The 17,870-nt window shown below is 36.2% G+C and overlaps 2 protein-coding genes across 2 annotated transcripts in view; one reads left to right on the forward strand and one right to left on the reverse strand.

The window, feature by feature from the left end:
* Positions 1-186, reverse strand: part of CPEB3 (cytoplasmic polyadenylation element binding protein 3) — a 113,008-nt gene extending 112,822 nt beyond the window's left edge. The window contains exon 1 of the mRNA XM_063307382.1: positions 99-186. The gene's annotated coding sequence lies outside the window, so the exon portion shown is untranslated. The remainder of the gene's footprint in view (positions 1-98) is intronic.
* A 248-nt stretch (positions 187-434) lies between these two features.
* Positions 435-17,870, forward strand: part of MARCHF5 (membrane associated ring-CH-type finger 5) — a 31,523-nt gene continuing 14,087 nt past the window's right edge. Inside the window, exons 1-3 of the mRNA XM_063307386.1 lie at positions 435-753; positions 16,947-17,149; positions 17,733-17,863. Coding sequence (XP_063163456.1) covers positions 710-753; positions 16,947-17,149; positions 17,733-17,863 — 378 coding nt within the window. The 5' untranslated portion in view covers positions 435-709. The remainder of the gene's footprint in view (positions 754-16,946; positions 17,150-17,732; positions 17,864-17,870) is intronic.

Below are 17,870 nucleotides of genomic sequence, written 5' to 3' on the forward strand. Positions count from 1 at the left end.
ACTCCCTTTTTTCTCCCGCTCCCCCAGAAGGGAACGACAAGAAGGCAGAGTATGGGAAAAGCAACCCGCACAGAAATTGACAGGGGCGAGGTGCTGACCTTTCCCGCAGCGAGCGTAGCCATCTCGCCGCGTCCGCAGCCGAAGGCAAAATGCCACCCGCCTCGCGCTCACACACCTAGCTGCGGCTTAAGGACGGGGTGAGAGCAACCGTAACGCGCGCGCCGTTAGAAGAAGGAGGAAAGGGCGGGGGGAGGGGGATTTAAATCCCCTCAGGGGTAGCAAGGAGCAGGAACTACATCTCCCATGGTGACTTGAGCGCTGGCTGCAGTCTCTCGCTTATAGCGGGGGAGAAGGGAGCCGAGCACAGTAGCGGTTCCTCTGTGAGGTAAGAGTCGGCGCGTGCGCAGTGGCTCTCGCTCCTCCCTCCCGTCCGCAGCTACTCGGAGGCTGCGGCCTTGCTTTTTTTTTTCTCGTACCCCTCCATTTCCTCGTTCTCTCTCTCTCGGGCGCGCGCGCTCTCGCGCTCGAAGCTTGCCAGGTGTGAGTGGCACCTGCCCTCAGTGGCGTCCTTTGTCGCCGCGAACGAAACGTCCGGGGACTCCGACGGGTTTCCTGCCACCTCCTTCTGGCAAGCTCTGGGCCTTGCTTTCTAGACCGGTTCCTGGCGCCTGTTGTAGCCGAGCCCCCGGGTTCCCCGCACCCGGGGAGGATGTCGGAGCAGACGGGCTTAGTAATGCCGCAGACCCTGGACAGGTAGGAGAGGACGGGTAAAGCTGGGGCTAACGGGCGAGTCAGGTAGTCTGCTTAGGTGCGTCGAGGAGCATAGACATGGAGCCGACCACGCTGGAGGGACAGCCTCTGGGGATGCCCCCCTCCAGCTGACATACGCGGCGCCTGGAAATGCACAAAATACCGAAACACCGGTGGAGTAAAAGGGCCTGTAGAAATAGAGGGTTGCTATTTAGGAGGAAGCGAGAAAAGGAAGGAATAGAGGTCTGTGGGTTGAGGATAATTTGTTGCGGATAATTTGTTGCGGTCCCTTTCAAGAGCAGAAAATTAATGACATCTCAGATATATTGTCCACCCCTCTCCACTGCTAACATAATTCCAGTTGGAATTGCGTTGATATACACCATAAGCAGATTGAAGTTGTAGACGTATTGTTAATTCAGTATTAAATATCAGTTTAATATTTATCGAGTCCACTGGAGTTGAGTGGCCAATAAATTTAAACTAAATAAATAAATGTTTATACTATTCAGATAACTGGTAAGTGTTTGCTCTCAGTTTAGCTTTTTTTTTTTTTAACATCCGATATAAGTGAGTAAAGACGTTAGTGGAATGGAATTGAATTTGGATACTATACTGAACAGGAGCCTTATGTGGAACCTCCGCCCCCCCCCCCCTTTGCCACTTATCCTTCAGCACTGATTGCTTCAGAGGCTTTATGTGATGGTATAAACGAACAGGATCTTGCTTGTTTTATGATCACTGGAAAAGACATTTGGGTTGAAAATGTTGCAGTTCTAGCAGTTTCAAGTTTAGATTTATTAAATGTGTAGTTGTAGGCCGCTGCATGCGGTTCGCGCAAAGCAAAATGCAAAACAAATTAATATTAAGTCAGTTCATATGGAATTTATTTACACTAGGTTTAAGTGAGGGAATCAATTTCTTGGTCCAATACTTCAATACTACCAGGGCTGCAACTAGGGGGCGGGCAAGTGGGGCATGTGCCCCGGGCACCATGCTGGGGGGCGCCAAAATGGGCATGGAATCCATGTTTGCCCTGGGTGACACAGACCCTAGTTGCGGGCCCGAATACTACAGTGGCAAGAGAAGCTACACACTGAGAGATCTGGACAGCATTATCTGATAGAAAAAGACCAGTTTATCCTCATCAGAACTGAAATACTAAGAACCTGATAAGACTTTTCCCCCCACTACACCAATCAAGTCAAGGGAGAGTGAATTATGTAATGAGATAGATATTCAATCTAGAATTGGTAGTAAATACAGAACCTTTGTGCCAATCGGATTTCATGGTATCACCCATCACTATCATTGGCATACTGCATCAGAGGACTGAGTCAATTGTATGGTTATATTAGGTATCTGGCACTTCTGGTGGTCTATTCAACCTATCATTACCATGGGGTAAATCTTGTAATGGCTTGCCTGTTATCTCTAATATATTAAAAAACAACAATATATCTTGATTAGAAAGGATATAATTCGAATAGACCAAAGAGCTATGATTTTCATGTCTTCTGATATTTCACTGCTTCAGAGCATTGGTTAATCAGAACCTGTTCTCTTTCAGTAGGCTCAACTACAGTAGGGGAGAGAACCCTATGTTGCAAAGTGGTATATAAATTGTTAAAATTCTTGGAAAATACTTTAGAGGGATTGATATATAATTGAGAGCCAGAGTGGTGGTGTGCTTATAGTGCTGGATTAGGAGTGGGGAGACCCATCTTCTAGTCCTCCCTTACGTATGGAAGGCAGCAGGGTGACTTTGTGCCAGTCACTGTGTCTCAATCTTACACTGAGAAGTCAAAAAACATTTATTTACCTATCCACACCGCACCAGCATGGTAGATTATGGTACATAACCTTCAAGTGAAGAGTCTTTTATCCTGCGGTGGATTGATTTGGAATAATAATACTGTAACTGGTGGTCTTTGAGTTGCTGAACAATCTTTTCATCCTGTGTTATTGGACAATTACCCTGGCCTCTGTATGACAGTTTTGGTTGTTTTACCTCTTGGTGTCATTTATAATATACTGCTTAAAATGATGAATTTAAACATCTTACAGTAAAAGATAACAGGAAACCACTAAAACTGTATTTTATGTTCACTTAATAATGGGAAGTAACTAATAAGTTGTAAAGGAAGATAAAACTAAATAATAAAACGATTAACTTGAGATATTGCACTGCTGTTATTTTAGACTAAACCTAATGAGCAAAGCAAGATAAAAGTAAATGGAGAAAGGTTGAGAAGTTCTGCCATTTTTATTGTTGTCCAGTGATATTGTAGTTATTGCATTAAGAGACTGATATTTGTACCATTACTTTACCGATGTGTGTCATTTGGGGATATTGGTTTTGAAGAGCTTGGAAAATGGGCCTAAAAATGGCAAATGAGGTCCTGTATAAGGAAGTGTAAAGAGATGTACATGGCAGGAAGATGTAATTTCATATGTACACTTGGTAGAGTTGTAGCTCAGTGAAATTGCTAACCCAGTATGCTGCTTGATTAATGCTTCCCATCTTGGGAATCGTTTAGGAAGGAATCAAAACTGCAGTTCCAACTTCATAATGCCTTTCAACAAATTTAGGGTATAAATATATCTGAAGTAAAGTTCTAGTTGTATTTCTTCAAAATATGCTGGAAAAGGTATAGAAAAGGAAAACTAGTGTTTAGGGAGCTGGGGCAACTTTCTTTGGAATAAATATGCTGGGATTTGTTTGCTAAGAAAAAAGGTGCATAAAGTTGAATTTGACAGAGATGTATTATATTGCACATGGTGAGGAGAATGTAGATGAAAAGATACTTTTCTTGTTTCTTCATTATACTAGAGTTCCAAGGGTTTACTGTCAAGCTGAATAATGGGGGATTTAGGAAAGATTGAAAAAGAGGTGACTTCTCACCTGACACATAGTTTAACTGTCTTATCATAAAATTGGATGATGTCAGCCAACTTGAGTGGTTTAAAAAAGGAAATTAGTCAAATTCATGGCAGACAAAGCTATTAGTGGCTATTAATTATGTTGGCTATATATTATCTCCAAGATCCAAGGCAGAAATGCCACTCAATATTAGGGAACATGAGCAAAAGCATAAAATTATGCTCATATCCTACGGACTTTCTATAGGCATTTGCTTGGCTACTATGGGAGCAAGATAAATGAATTTGGAGGGTCAGTTGTAGTTGTAAATTTAGTGTTCTTAGTTCATCATTTTTAGACATTAGTAAAATTTAAAGGATGATGTATCAGTTTTATTAAGTTGATAGTGAGCAAATTTTTAAAAACAAAAATTAAGTTTTAGCAAGGCAAGGTAAAATATGTGCAATAAACTACACTGAAGGCTGACACTGTACTCTTGTACTTTATTAAATCCTATATTAAATCCAGTGGGTCCTTTACCCTAATGAGCACATATAGCTGCACATTAACATTACATAGACTAGACTTGGAAGTTTAAAACAAAATCCTTGAAAAAGGCAGTGACAAACCATTTCTATATTACTGCTATAAAATATATGTGAATGGGGGCACGTAGTTTCTAGAGTTCATTTTGATCTTTGACTATAAAAATAAAAACTAAATTATGCTTGTTTTAGAATATAGTTTTCACAGCAATATGTTGGAAAAATAAACAGTGACATTACAGTAATCCAAAAGCAAAATGTAAGTTTTGCAGAACATTATAGGGGGCTTTTCTAGTTGAAAATGGACAAATCACTAATGACTTCTTTATAATAACCTAAATTGGCACTGTAAATTGCTTGCTAAAGAGAGGATGTACATGCAGTAATATTGTAAGGCTATAAACTATTTTGTTTTGGACTTCTAACATTCCCTATGTAAAGTCATGGTAGAAAATAATTTATACTCTGAAGGGTTTTTTTTTACTATTTATTGATAGAAGTATACAAAACTCTAGAAAGTTACATACCTTTCATCCAATTATGCTACATTAAACTATATCAGGTATCCTGAAAAACTCTAATTGGACAATATTAGATTTGGGGGGGGAATGGCTGTTGTTTAATGTACTGGTCTGCAGTAAGCAATATACCTATGTTTAAATTATAATAACTCTAAGATCTGCTGCATTCTGAAAGTTTATTTAATATTTTGATATGGGACTTTTCCTTCAGAGGTCTCAAGGTTTCTTGTTTGTCACATTCCACTTTAAACAATCACTTGAAGTAGATAATCTAGGGCAGCCTTTCTCAACCTTTTGACCTTGGAGGAACCTTTGAAATATTTTTTCAGGCCTCAGGGAACCCCTGCACATTCAGGCTCAAATATAGGCCAGAAGTTACAAAATTATTGTATTTGTTTCATGTGTAGGCCAGTATATATGCATTAACAGTATTCTTAAACTAAAAATAAAGAATGAAATTTACCTCTTTAATGTGAAGTTGCCTGAATTTGAAATAATTTTTTAAATCAATTGTGATCTCCCAGGGAACCCCTGGTGACCTTTCACAGAACCCTAGGTTGACAAACCCTGATCTAGGGATACATGGTTGGTTGAAGATCACCAGTTTATTTTGTGGCCAAATAAGGATTTGAGTCTTCCTACATCTAGTTTAATAATGTGGCTCATGGTTCTCAGGGTCTAATAGAATCTAACATTTCTAAATCTATAGAATAACTAAAACTTAAAATATAAACCAATATTTAGCCAATCTTGTCATAAAAGCACTGTCATCATGCTCCAGTTCTCAAAATCTTTGTAAGTGTCCTTTTTTCATTTGCCATTCAGGGTGCTTCATTATGAGAATCTGTGTTTCATCAGTAGATATTATTTTTTGCAAACTCCTTCCTTCCCAGTGACAAACTGGATGAAAACATAGCTTCAACTCATACAGTGCCTTTCAGATATAACATTTATATTATGCTTTTATTATGGTGATTTATACCTTTCTTCCCATAGGGCATTCAAGGTAGGTACTTCAAATACCAGGAGAATTTTATTTCCATTAATCCTTGGGTCAATTGCAAAAACTTTATATTGATAAGACATCACTAGATCCATTTCTGAGTCAATAATCATTCTAATGTTAGGTAGGCAATGTTTACAGAACAGTTTTATGTTACTGTAAAATGATACTGCTTTGCAACCATACTGTAATAGCATTATAGTACCATGTGTGTCTATGTGTATTATAATACAATACAATACAATAACATAACATAACATAAAATAACATAAATAACATATAATATATAATATAATATAATTAATATAATATAAGCACTTGGTAGAGTAGGCATGAAGTTTTTGGAAATGATATTCAGATGCCATGTTGTTTCTATACCTACAAAGATCAGAATAATGCAGGCATTGGTATTCCCTGTGATATTCTATGGAAGTGAAAGTGAGATTTTGAAGCAGCAGGATAGAAACAGTATTGATGCTTTTGAAATTTGGTGTTGGAAAAAATTCCTGAGAGTATCATGGAAAGCCAAGAATGGATCATCGAACAAATCAACCCAAATCTATGTGGACGGATTACAAGAGTCGACACCACCTTGATGGCACATAACCAGTCAAACCATATGTGTGTCTTTTTATTTTTTCCAACTCAACAAAATATGGACAGAAATTATGCAGGAGGGCTTGGGACTCTGTCTCTTTGTTCTTCAAAAATAGAACAGGACCAAATTTGGGAAAGGTCACCCCCTCCCCCCAAAAGAAGATAAAGCTTGAAAATGAACCAGATCCAGTTGGGTGTGGACAAAAAAAATTCAGAATAAAAACCCAGTGTGTGTATATGGGGAATGGCTCAGAATGATGCCAACTGCTCTATTCTCAGCCTCCATATCTCTCCCTTTAAGTCATATGAGCATATGTAGCATATGCAGCCCTCCCTATGTTTCCTAGTGCACACACACAAATACATTACCCCAAGTGGAAAGCAGGAAGAAAACATACAAACAAATTAGTGTCTGGAATGAAAGCACACACAGACACATAGATGCAACACATTTCTATATAACAGAAGAAAATACAGACATGTCATAGCCACTGCTGGTAAAGGGAGTGGAAAAGATTCCAGAAGCTGTGCTCTGCATATTTTCTCTCTGCATTTTTCCATCCCAAAGCAATTTTGGGAAGATTATGTGAAAAGGCTTGGGATTCTTCTGTCTGTTCTTCAGAAGGATAGCTGCCTGAAAGCAGAACATCATAGGACCAATTTTGGTGTGGCGGGAGAAGCCAACAAAAGAAAGATTGGATTCAAAAATTGGCTTGATTAAGCCAGAGGCTGTGAAGGCAAAGCATTACTCAGTGCCTTCCAATGGGAGAAGCTGTTGGGTGGCAGTTCAAAAGGTTTCTGACTGCTCTATTATTGCACGCTTCCTTCCCAGTTACATGAATTTTAGAGCAATGCTCTGCATGTTTTCCCTAGAAATTGTCATAATGTGTACAATATGAGTTTAAGCAGCCACTTAAGCTTTACTTTATTTTATAGAATTTTCTTATATAGCAGCACTATATTAAAATGTGACTTGTCATTCCCTGCTGTTAACAGTAAAAAAATCATTGTTCATCTGTTTGTATCATGGTTTGTGTAAAGATTAAGCAGTACTTTCTGTGTTTGTAAAGTATTACACAACAGAGGCAAAAACATACTGACTTCAATTTAGAATTTAGGGGCTGGTGTGTTATACCCCTAACCCAGTGATGGCAAAACTATGACACGTGTGTCAAAGGTGATACACATTTTCGGTGGCTTGCCAGCGTTCACCAACACCTGACAACAACTATTCTCCCCGTCTGAGTTACCAGAGAAACTGAACGAACAAAGGCTCCCCCACCCACCTATCTCCCCCCACATCTCTGCCCTTTTGGCTGCCCAAAATTGGATTGTATTTTTTTAATATGTAAAGAATTGTTTCTCTTTTGTTTGAAGGGAGGACACACTAGCAGGGTCAAGTTTGAAGGGGGGACACACTAGCATTTTCCAAGTTTTTGACACGCCAAGCCCAAAAGGTCTGCCATCACTGCCCTAACCTGGCAAATAATTAAGACTATTAAATATATTGTCATCAATTCATGAAAATTCATGTCATATTGTTGTAGGATAGTAGTGGATCTTTGTTTTCCATTTTAAAAATTAAATGAGTGTATCTGTGTTTTTAAAAAGTCTGATGTTAAGATACCATTTTCAAGTGTATATTATTTTTTAAAGCCATCTGATTACCATGCAACTATCATATGCCATACAAAACAATTTTGAAACATTTCTTTGTTCTTTTAATATGGCAATTATTTTGAAGAAAGAGCATACAAGAAAAATTATTCCAAATACTAAGTGGTTTCCATATGTAAACACACAGAATTCAGTTATTAGAATATTGTTATTTAAGATACAGAAACACACTGCTATCAACAGAAAAAGAAAATAAATGGCCTAAGCTTTTTACATAACTGGTGAAACAAGACCTTAAGGTCAGTAAAGTTTAGAATCTTTGTTCACATGTTTATATAAAGGAGATCACCTTCCCAAAAGCAGGATTAGTTTAAGAAGACATTTTATCTCACCTTTATTTTTCCTGTGAAGTTACTGACAAGATGAATTAATAGCTGTGATATGTACAGATGAAGAGAGTGGCTGATTAGCATTAGTGGCAGAGAATGACAAAGCACATTTTAGTTTAGTGCTGCAATATGAAGCAGCTTTGTAGAATCTTTAAATAGAATTAACTGCTTACATTGCTGCTTAACACTGTTTACATAATGACTTTTCAGTTCAGTCAGTTTACAATTTGGTTGATTAAAAATACTTGAAAATATAATTAAATATGTTGAACAGGTTCTTTTTTAATATCTTCATATTGTTCTGGGCAAAAAAGTCCCTTGTAGCAGTTGTGCTTCAGTTTAAAGTTTTATTCTTATGTGGCCTTAAAAACCAAGACCTGTGTTATGGTGTTTTGAAAGTGCCCTGAAAAATAGTGAGTGAAATGCTTAATTTCAGATGTACTGAAATCTTGTGATCATGAGTTTATTAAAATGTTGCAACTATTTTTAGATGTAATTTTTTTCTTCTTCTTTACAGTCTAATTTTATTTTTAGTTAGAACAACTAGGATATAGTTGGCAGTCAGATACAAATGAGCCAGTATTCAGATCTCACAAAAATTATGAAAGCTGAAAGTTTTGAACAGCTCCTCTTTCAAATGATCTGGGGATTGTAATAGCTTTTTTATCAAAAACTGTATAGTGAATTCTGATAAAGATGTTTAAAATTTGGTGTGAACAGAATTTTTTTCTGCTAGTATAGACATTCTTGTAAACAATTTGGCTTTAAAGGGAAAGGTTAAAAAGATGTACAGAAGTCTCTTGCTTTTCTTAAATATGTTGTGTGCTGCTGAAACTTTTTCTTTATTTTATGTGCCTATTTAAAAAAGCAAACAGTAATCTCTTTGCCTTCAAATTATGTCCAACGATATATTTTGGATTGTTACATTCTGCATAGAAATTCTGTAATCTGTACAAATCTATTCTTGCCTCACTTAGCATATAAAACAAAGGTAATAATACTATGTTGACTTCTCAAAAATGGCTGTTAAATTTGTAAAAAGACGTGACATCATACAGTAATACAAGAGGGCTTTGCGTATATTCTTATTTTATCCTAACTAATCACACATTGGGCTGACAAAATTGTCAGTGTAAGCTCACGGTAGCTGAAAAGTGTGATTCTGACCCTTGGACTTTTATAAATGTCTCTTTCTCCAAAATTTGAACACAAGTAATAGCCAACTTTCTAGCATAGAATACTCTGCCATACTAAAAAATAGAAATATGAACAGTTTGTCTTTTACATACTTTGATTGGAAGAAAGAACCTTAGAATGCTTTTGGAAGTTTATCATCATTCAATGAAATGTCTGTGAATGAAAGAATGGGAAAAGTTATCTTTTGTATATATAAATAAACTATTTTATTTTGTGTAAAAAACATTAGATATATATTACATAGAATAAAAAAGAGGCTGATTTTTTCCAGTGCTGATATATTAAGCCACATCTGAAATCTTTAAAACACGAAAGATTTGGGGAAGGTATTGTGTGGTTTGATCCTTCTCTTAGGAGATAGCAAGGACCAAGGGCTGAATTTTAGAAAGTGTGTTTTGTTTGACGTAGCAAACTGTTACTATTTTAGGTTGCTGTCTGAATAGCGACCTGATTCTGTACTAGGCTAAGGGTAATGTTTTATTCAGTACAAGAAAATGGAAAATTTGGCAAGAGCTAAGACCCTTATGTCAGTGGTTTTATTTAGCTTTCTCCTCTATCTACTGTCAGTAACAAGATAAATCTTATGACAGAAAGCAAAGCTTTACCATTGCAGTAATTACTCACATTGTGCTAAAGGTTTAAGACTATAAAAGTAATTGTATAATTCTTTTGCAATTCACTCATTGTTTGGGATGTTGTGCATAATATTAAAACTTACTTGAAAATGTATTTGAAAAATACATGGGATGATCCACTGATGTTTTTTATTTTTGCTGTCATTCAAATGAACATTAACCCTCTTAGTCTGTTGAGTTGCTTCAAGAATATTCAAAATCTGTTTTTTATTTCCCCCATTTTATCTGAAGTAACCATCAGACTTACTACAAGTTGAGAAATTAAGGGGAAAAAATCATGAATGTATCCTTTTTTGTTTGATTAGAAGAATTTATAATTTTTAAAATTATGGTCTTAAATGTATTTTTCATTTCTGAGATTTATATACACATTCTTTTTATAAGAGCATTCATAGCAATATTTCCTTTTGTTTTGTGGGGTTTTATTTTTTATTAAGTATTTGCATTATGTTGTGAGAAGGAAATTTCCTTGGAAAACCATCTTTGTACATACTCTCCTATATGTACATAAGATGACTTTCCCAGGACAGCTTGTACAGGTAGGATAGCATTAATAAATTCTTATATCCTTATTTATTTATATACACAGCAGATTATGTTACTGAAATATTGCTTGCTAGATAAAAATAAATACTTTAAGACATTGCAGGAATCCCAAACACAATTATTATTATCAGTAGTGAGTAACATTTGGATAAGTGAGCCACAAATCAAATCCAAAGCATGATGTACATCTCTATAATAGATTACATTGTATAAGTTGTTCCCCATTGTTTCGGGTGCTTTTTCTTGCAGAATTTGTATAAATCCTATTCAGACTGCTTGGTCCCATTTCCTAGTCTCAAAGGATTTTGGATAGGATTTTGGTTTGATATTAGGAAGAGCAAAGACAAGAAATATTCCTGGAATAACAGTGGTTCTTTATGAACACCCTAAAAATTCTGTTCCTGTACTAGGTTTGAAGGACATTTTATTTCAAGAAATCTCTACAAGACTTTCAGTTTCTTTCAACTGTAGAGCAATAATAGAATCAAAAAGTTAGAAGTAACCTTAATAATCTAGTCCCAACTCCCTGCTCCATGGATGATCCAGAGCATCTCTGACAGATAAACATGCTGTAAAATCTGTTTGAGGACCTTGCCTAATACGGATGTCAAGCTGACAGGTCTGCATTTTCCTAAGTCCTCTTTCTTGCCCTTTTTGAAGATGGGGATGACATTTGTTCTCCTCCAGTCTTCCTGGACCTTGCCAATCTTCAGGAAGTTCTTAAAGATTACCAAGAGCAGTTCTGGGATCATGTTTGCTACTTCATTCAGTAACGTAGGATGTCATCCATCTGACCCAGGAGACCAATATCTTTTAAAGAGCTAAATTCTCTCTTTTCCTCTCCTTGTCTATCCTAAACTGCAGTTCTCTACTACCCCAAAAGCATAGTTGTGACCAGCTAGGGTGCCATTTCCTTTCTCGGAGAAAAATTAGGAGTTTTGAAGTTCTGCCTTTTTACCACTACCCCTTACCAATTCACTACTTTTGCCTCACAGTGGAGAAAGTATCTATTCTTTTTGGCTTTCCTTTTGTTTCTAACATATCATATAACACTTTTTTGTTGTTTTTGTATCTCTTGCAAGCCTCAGCTCATTCTGAGCTTTAGCTTTCTAAAATAGGTCCTATAGTTTCTGGAGACTACTTTGTATTCTTTGGTTATGTGTCCCTCCTTCCATTTCTCGCAAATATCATCTTTTCTCCTCAGCATTTTAGAGGGCTCTGCATGTATCTACACTTGGCTCTTTAGATTTTTCCCATTTTTTTCCTAGTAGGAACAAAAATGTGATTGCACTTTCAGTATCTTTTATAGGATACCCCATCCTTCCTGGACACTTCTCACCTTCAGGATTTAAAGCCATTGGATCCAATCTTTCCTCCCTTTGGATATAACAGAATCTACTCTTTTGAAGTCCAATATACAGATCTGATTCCTCTCAATTCCTCCTGCCCTGGGAACAGAACATTATTCAAAGATGATCACTTCTTCAACCAGTTACTATTTTTTGGTATAAATTAAGTCCATGATAACAGAGCCTCTTGTTCAGCCTTCTGACAAATGAAGTTGTCAGCAAGAAAGGACAGGAATTTGTTCAGCCTTTAACTATTACATTCCTTGGAGAAATCTCCCCTTGTCACTATGGCATGCATGCCTGTTTGAACAACTGACTTCATCTGTAACTTCTGCTTGCCTTTGGGATCTGAGATAAACTAATGTTTCTCCTTTTATTCCTTTTGGGTTTCTTCCTTTTGAATAAGTTGTAGCCTTCCAGTCTGTGTGTCATCATCCCACCAAGTTCCAGTGATTCTATCAAATATTTGCCTTCCTTTCTGAGTTTGGCTCCCTAATTCTTCCTGTTTATTTTCCATACTCTGTTTTTTTATTTCAGAAACATCTGAAGGTTTTCAGTGGCACCAAATAGTTGTAGTTTCCTGTGAAACTGCACCCCCAGCTTAGCTGTATGCTTCTCTCTTTGTGTTCTGCTTTATTGACACCAGTGCTTGACTGTATATTTGGTTCCTGACTTTTGCTATACTACTTCATCCAGCTTAACCCCTTCCTGATGAGAGTGACATCTGCCAAACACATCTTTCCCAGTTTTTGTAAGATGTAGTCTGGGACTTCCCAGGTGTCATTCAGAAATGAAGCATAGGCTGTTGTAGAATCCAAATCCTTCTCAGCAACAGTGCAGTCAAAAAATCCCCAGGCATTCACATGTACCTTTTGCAGTATCTTTGATCTAGCTATTTAGCCTATATATGTAAATGTGCAAAAATAAATGATTTATTTCCTGTTTTAAAATGTGTGAAGTGCTTCTGAATTTGTTTCTTGTGATTGGAAACAGGTTCAGTTTGGACATTTGGACCCTGAATTTAGGTTGTGTGCTATTTGTCCTTGTTCATCTGTAATTTTTCATATTAGCATATATTAGCACATTAGCACTGAAGATGTTGGCTAGTTGGGCAACAAAACATCTGCAATGAGGAGTAATTGAAACGATGGAAGATGTCATTTTATGCTGTCCCCTCTATGCAGATGCTTGTCAGAAATTATTATCTCAATTTTTTACTAAACAACCAGGTCATTTGGATTCTTTTTATCTCAAGCTGTTTCTATCAGACCAATCTGATTTTACTTCATTGACCATAGCTAAATACTGCTCTATAATTTATACAGCATGCGCAATATCTCTTCTAATTTTTCTTATAATTTTTTTTTTAGAATTTTAAGTGTTTTTTCTTTTATTCTAATTAAATGTAAATCTTCTAGTTTAATTTCTGGTCTATGACCAAATAAAAATTGATTTGACTTGATAATATAAGCTAGCATAGCTTTACATTTTCATAGTGTTTTACAAATTCTAGTATTATTTATGTCCTTTTATAGTTATTTGCCCTAGTTATGTATAATATTTAGTTTATTCATGGTAAAATTAATTGTAATTCTATAGGATTCTTTTGCTTTTTAATATCTACACTCTGTAATTTTACCTTAGTAAATTTCATCAATACCTTATTTTATGCTATCAATGTGACTTTTTATTTGTATTTTTATTTTAGCATAATTGTTATGTTACTAGTTGTATGCTGGTCTATGACCGAAATAAAATTGATTGATTGAACATCTGCAAGCAGACAACCAAGCTCAGAGAATATCAAGGACCCCACATGTTTCATATCTTGCAGAATAACAAAATTTGGAATAGTAATAACTTAATTCAAGTTAAGCCACATATTTGCATACAGTACATTTAATACATGAATTAGAGTCCCATGTTCAATGGTTTTTAATTTTAATTTCAATCTTAATTGTTTAAGTGTCCTTTTAAAAATATTTGGATTAAAAGAAATTATGAATTTTATGAAAACAAATATATTAAGTTCAAATTTAAATTTAAAATTCAAAGCTTCACTTGGCTTTGACAATCAAATTTTGGTTTAATAAACCAAGATTTAGATTTTTGCACGTGCCATATACAGTATATTCACATATAAGCCCGTTCGCGGATAAACCGGCCCTCGAATTTTTAACCAAAATGCCGTGAAAAATGTGGTACCCACAAATATTTTTTTTCAGTTTTATATCATCCAACCTGAATTTGTACCTAATATAAATATTAAACTAAAAAGGGTTTTTTTTAAAAAAAAAATCTATAAATTGCTTATTAAATATATGCAGGAATTAGGATTATATGGCCCCCACACTAGTTGATAAAAAGTTACCTATTTTGGTTTGTGCTGATAATGCCATTATTTTGTCATTGACCCAAAATGATCTTAAGAGAGGATTTAAGGCTCTCACTGAACACTGTAGAGAGATGCAATTACTCATTAACTATCAAAAAGACAGAAGTCATGTTGTTTTCCAACAGTACCAGATTAGAGCAAGTTAAAAGTTTTAAGTATCTAAGTTGTTTTTCAGGTTTAAAAAGTGCTCATGTTTATTAAGCCTCCCCTGTGACGCAAAAGAACTGCTGCTGCAGCACTTCCATCAGACTTCATTAAATGCATGGAAGCAATTTTATTCCAGTTGCCATCAAATGGTTTGCTGCAGAATTAGTTACACAATTACTGTATGACATGCCATTAGGTCCTTATGCCGACCTCAAAAAGGACAATAAGATTTCTTAAGATCGTTTTCCTTTTTTAACCCTGGATATGTTCCTAATGCAGCCTCAAGACTAGAGCCAAGCTACTCAGAATTGAAGCCAAAGTTTGGCTAGTCATTTTATTTGTTTGGATAAGGCTTAACTTGCCTGCAGTTGGGTTGCTCTCATTAATATCAGTTGGCAATTGTAGGTCTAAATGATAGAAGAGCATTATATGTAATCTGCTCTTACATAGCTTCTCCACCAAATATCTATTATTCTTAGAATTTGAAAAGGCTAAAGATGTTATCAAACAATGGATTCGAGTTTCAGAGCAATTTCAGTCAAAATTTAATAAAATGTATTAATTTATTAAGTTGAAACTGATAAATTTATCAATCTCAAAGAATCACAGAGATGCTTCTTTATACTCACATATCCCAAGTATCATTGGGTATTCTTTAGTGCTCTCTTTAATGTTTTCTCCTCAGCATTTCTAGAGGGCAGATAACAATATCCTATCCCCAAGCAAGATTTTTCCCCATTTGGTCCCTTATAGCATTCAGACATCAAATCAGGATCTCCACAGCATATCCTATTTAGCCTGGAGTGGCAATGTACAACTGAGTATCATTAGCATTCTGATGGTATCTCACCTCCAATCTGTGGTTGACCTCTCCCAGCAGTTTTACACAGATGTTAAATAGTATAGGAGGAAAGGAAAGGGCTATTGTCCTGTGGCACCCTACATTGGAGTAACCATGGCCTCAACTATTTCTCCCTCACAATTACTAATGGGTAATGCCTACTCAAATAAGACTGGAACCACTATATAACAATATCCAACCCTCTTTCTTGCAGGTGGTCCAGGAGGACATTATAGTTGATGGTACTGAATACGGCCAAGAGCTCTAAAAGGATGGGAGGGTGCATGTTCTGACAAATGTCATCCTCCAGAGCAACCAATTCCATTTATGTCCCACTTTTGTGGATAGTCTTGCAAAATGGCTGCTTGGAAGCAACTCAGTTACAAAACACTGATGTACTAGAATGCTGCTTCCTGCCCACTTCACTTTCTACCTCCTGGCTACATTTTAAAACTATGGCCGTTAATTTACCAGTCAGGGAGTGAGTCAGTGGCAGATGTCAAGAAAAGTGTCTGCAGGCAAAAAGCTGTTGGCATTAGCATTGTTAAATTCTTATAAACAGGCATATAAAAATACAGTTTTTGTTTTATTGATTTCAAATCAATTTATTTTTGTTACTGAGTTTAATTACCTTGTATCTTACCTTGAAAATTAAGACTGAAAGTGGAATATCTTTTTAAAAAAAGAAACGCTATTTTTATTAATAATATGCTTATAAATTATATTCCCTGGATTCCTTGAAGTTTGTAGTAGCATGCAGTACCATGTCTTAAAGTATGAACTTCAAATTAACTATTTTGAGTTCAGAAGCCCATTACTCTTTACTATTAGAAATTCTGGAGTATGTGGACTTGCTACCTATGGAAAACAAAAATTATGTGATTATGACTATATTCTTGGGTGAAAATTTAGGTAATCATTTTGAAATTCTAAGCAGTCTAACAGTGTACCACTGAATTGCATAAAACTTACTTCTAAGCAAGTGTATTTAAACTGTTACATCTTAAGACCCCAATGTAGTTCTTAAATTGTAAACTTTAGATATTAATGATTTTAAAATGATGTGTAAGATTGCTTTTAATATTGGCCAAATATCATTTGGTGAGATCCTGTGTGGCATAGTGGTTAAGGTGCTAGACCAGGAGCAGGGAGAGGTTTTAATCCTTCCTGAGGTACAAAAATCAGTTGAGCAACTTTGGGCCATTTGCTCCTCTCAGCCCAAGACTGGGAGAACATATGTCTGCTAACCCACATCGGACCCGCGCGGTAGATTATGGTCCATAACTTCAATGAAGAGGCTTTCATCCTGTAGTAGATTGATTTAGTTGTTGATGAAGTTGACGTTTCTGGCTGGAACTCAAATTTCCAAAGAATACTAGTCAAAGATGTGATCCTTTTGTTTGACATTTTTATTCTTTGAATGAATACAATGAATAAAAATATTAAATTTTTATTTTTAAAAAATTTAAGAAGAAGCATAGAGACAAACAAGGACATTTTGTTCTTACATTTGTAATTGTAACTGAGATGTGACTTGTGTTTAATTTACAGGAGTTGCTGGGTTTGTTTTGCTACTGACGAGGATGACAGAACAGCAGAATGGGTGAGACCATGCAGATGTAGAGGCTCTACAAAATGGGTTCACCAAACTTGTCTGCAACGTTGGGTGGATGAAAAACAGAGAGGGAACAGTACGGCTCGGGTTGCCTGTCCGCAGTGCAATGCAGAATATTTGATAGTATTTCCAAAGCTAGGTAAGATGCACATATTGACTGAAACAGGTTTTTCTCCCAAGATTTTAAGTGTGAGTCTTCTATATTTGAAAATTTGGAAATGGTGTGGGAAGCTTTAGGTTTTCCATTAACACAGACTAAAGTGTGGCCAATTGCAAAATGACAAAGAGGAAAAAAAAGTGGTGTGGCATCACTGTGGGACCAGTAACAAAGCCATATGTGCCATAAGAACAGTTCCTAGTTGTGATGAGGGTGAAAATAAAATTAAGGAGAAAAATGGTTGTAAAGCAACATCATATATTAACTTGTTTTTCAGATCTTGATGCAATAAGGTAGGTTACCAGCTTTGTATTTTCAGTTTCTGCATTTTCAGATTAAATTGTTTAAGAACATGGGTATTACAGATATACCACTAGCTACTTAGAAAGACACAATATAATGGAAGTATAGACATAGCATACTTCTGCAGAAAGAAAGAAACAATTGTTAAGGCAATTATAAAAATTACTAATAAAACATAATTTTCATATGCCAATTACTCCTCTGCTATATACTCTCTCAGCTTATGACTGTTGCTACAGAATCTTACTTCTTTACATTACAGGTCCAGTTGTTTATGTCTTGGACTTAGCAGATCGTCTTATCTCAAAAGCCTGTCCGTTCGCTGCAGCTGGAATAATGGTGGGCTCTATCTACTGGACAGCTGTCACTTACGGAGCTGTAACAGTGATGCAGGTTCAGA

Source organism: Candoia aspera, chromosome 6 (assembly GCF_035149785.1).
Source record: "Candoia aspera isolate rCanAsp1 chromosome 6, rCanAsp1.hap2, whole genome shotgun sequence".
Taxonomy (NCBI): domain Eukaryota; kingdom Metazoa; phylum Chordata; class Lepidosauria; order Squamata; family Boidae; genus Candoia; species Candoia aspera.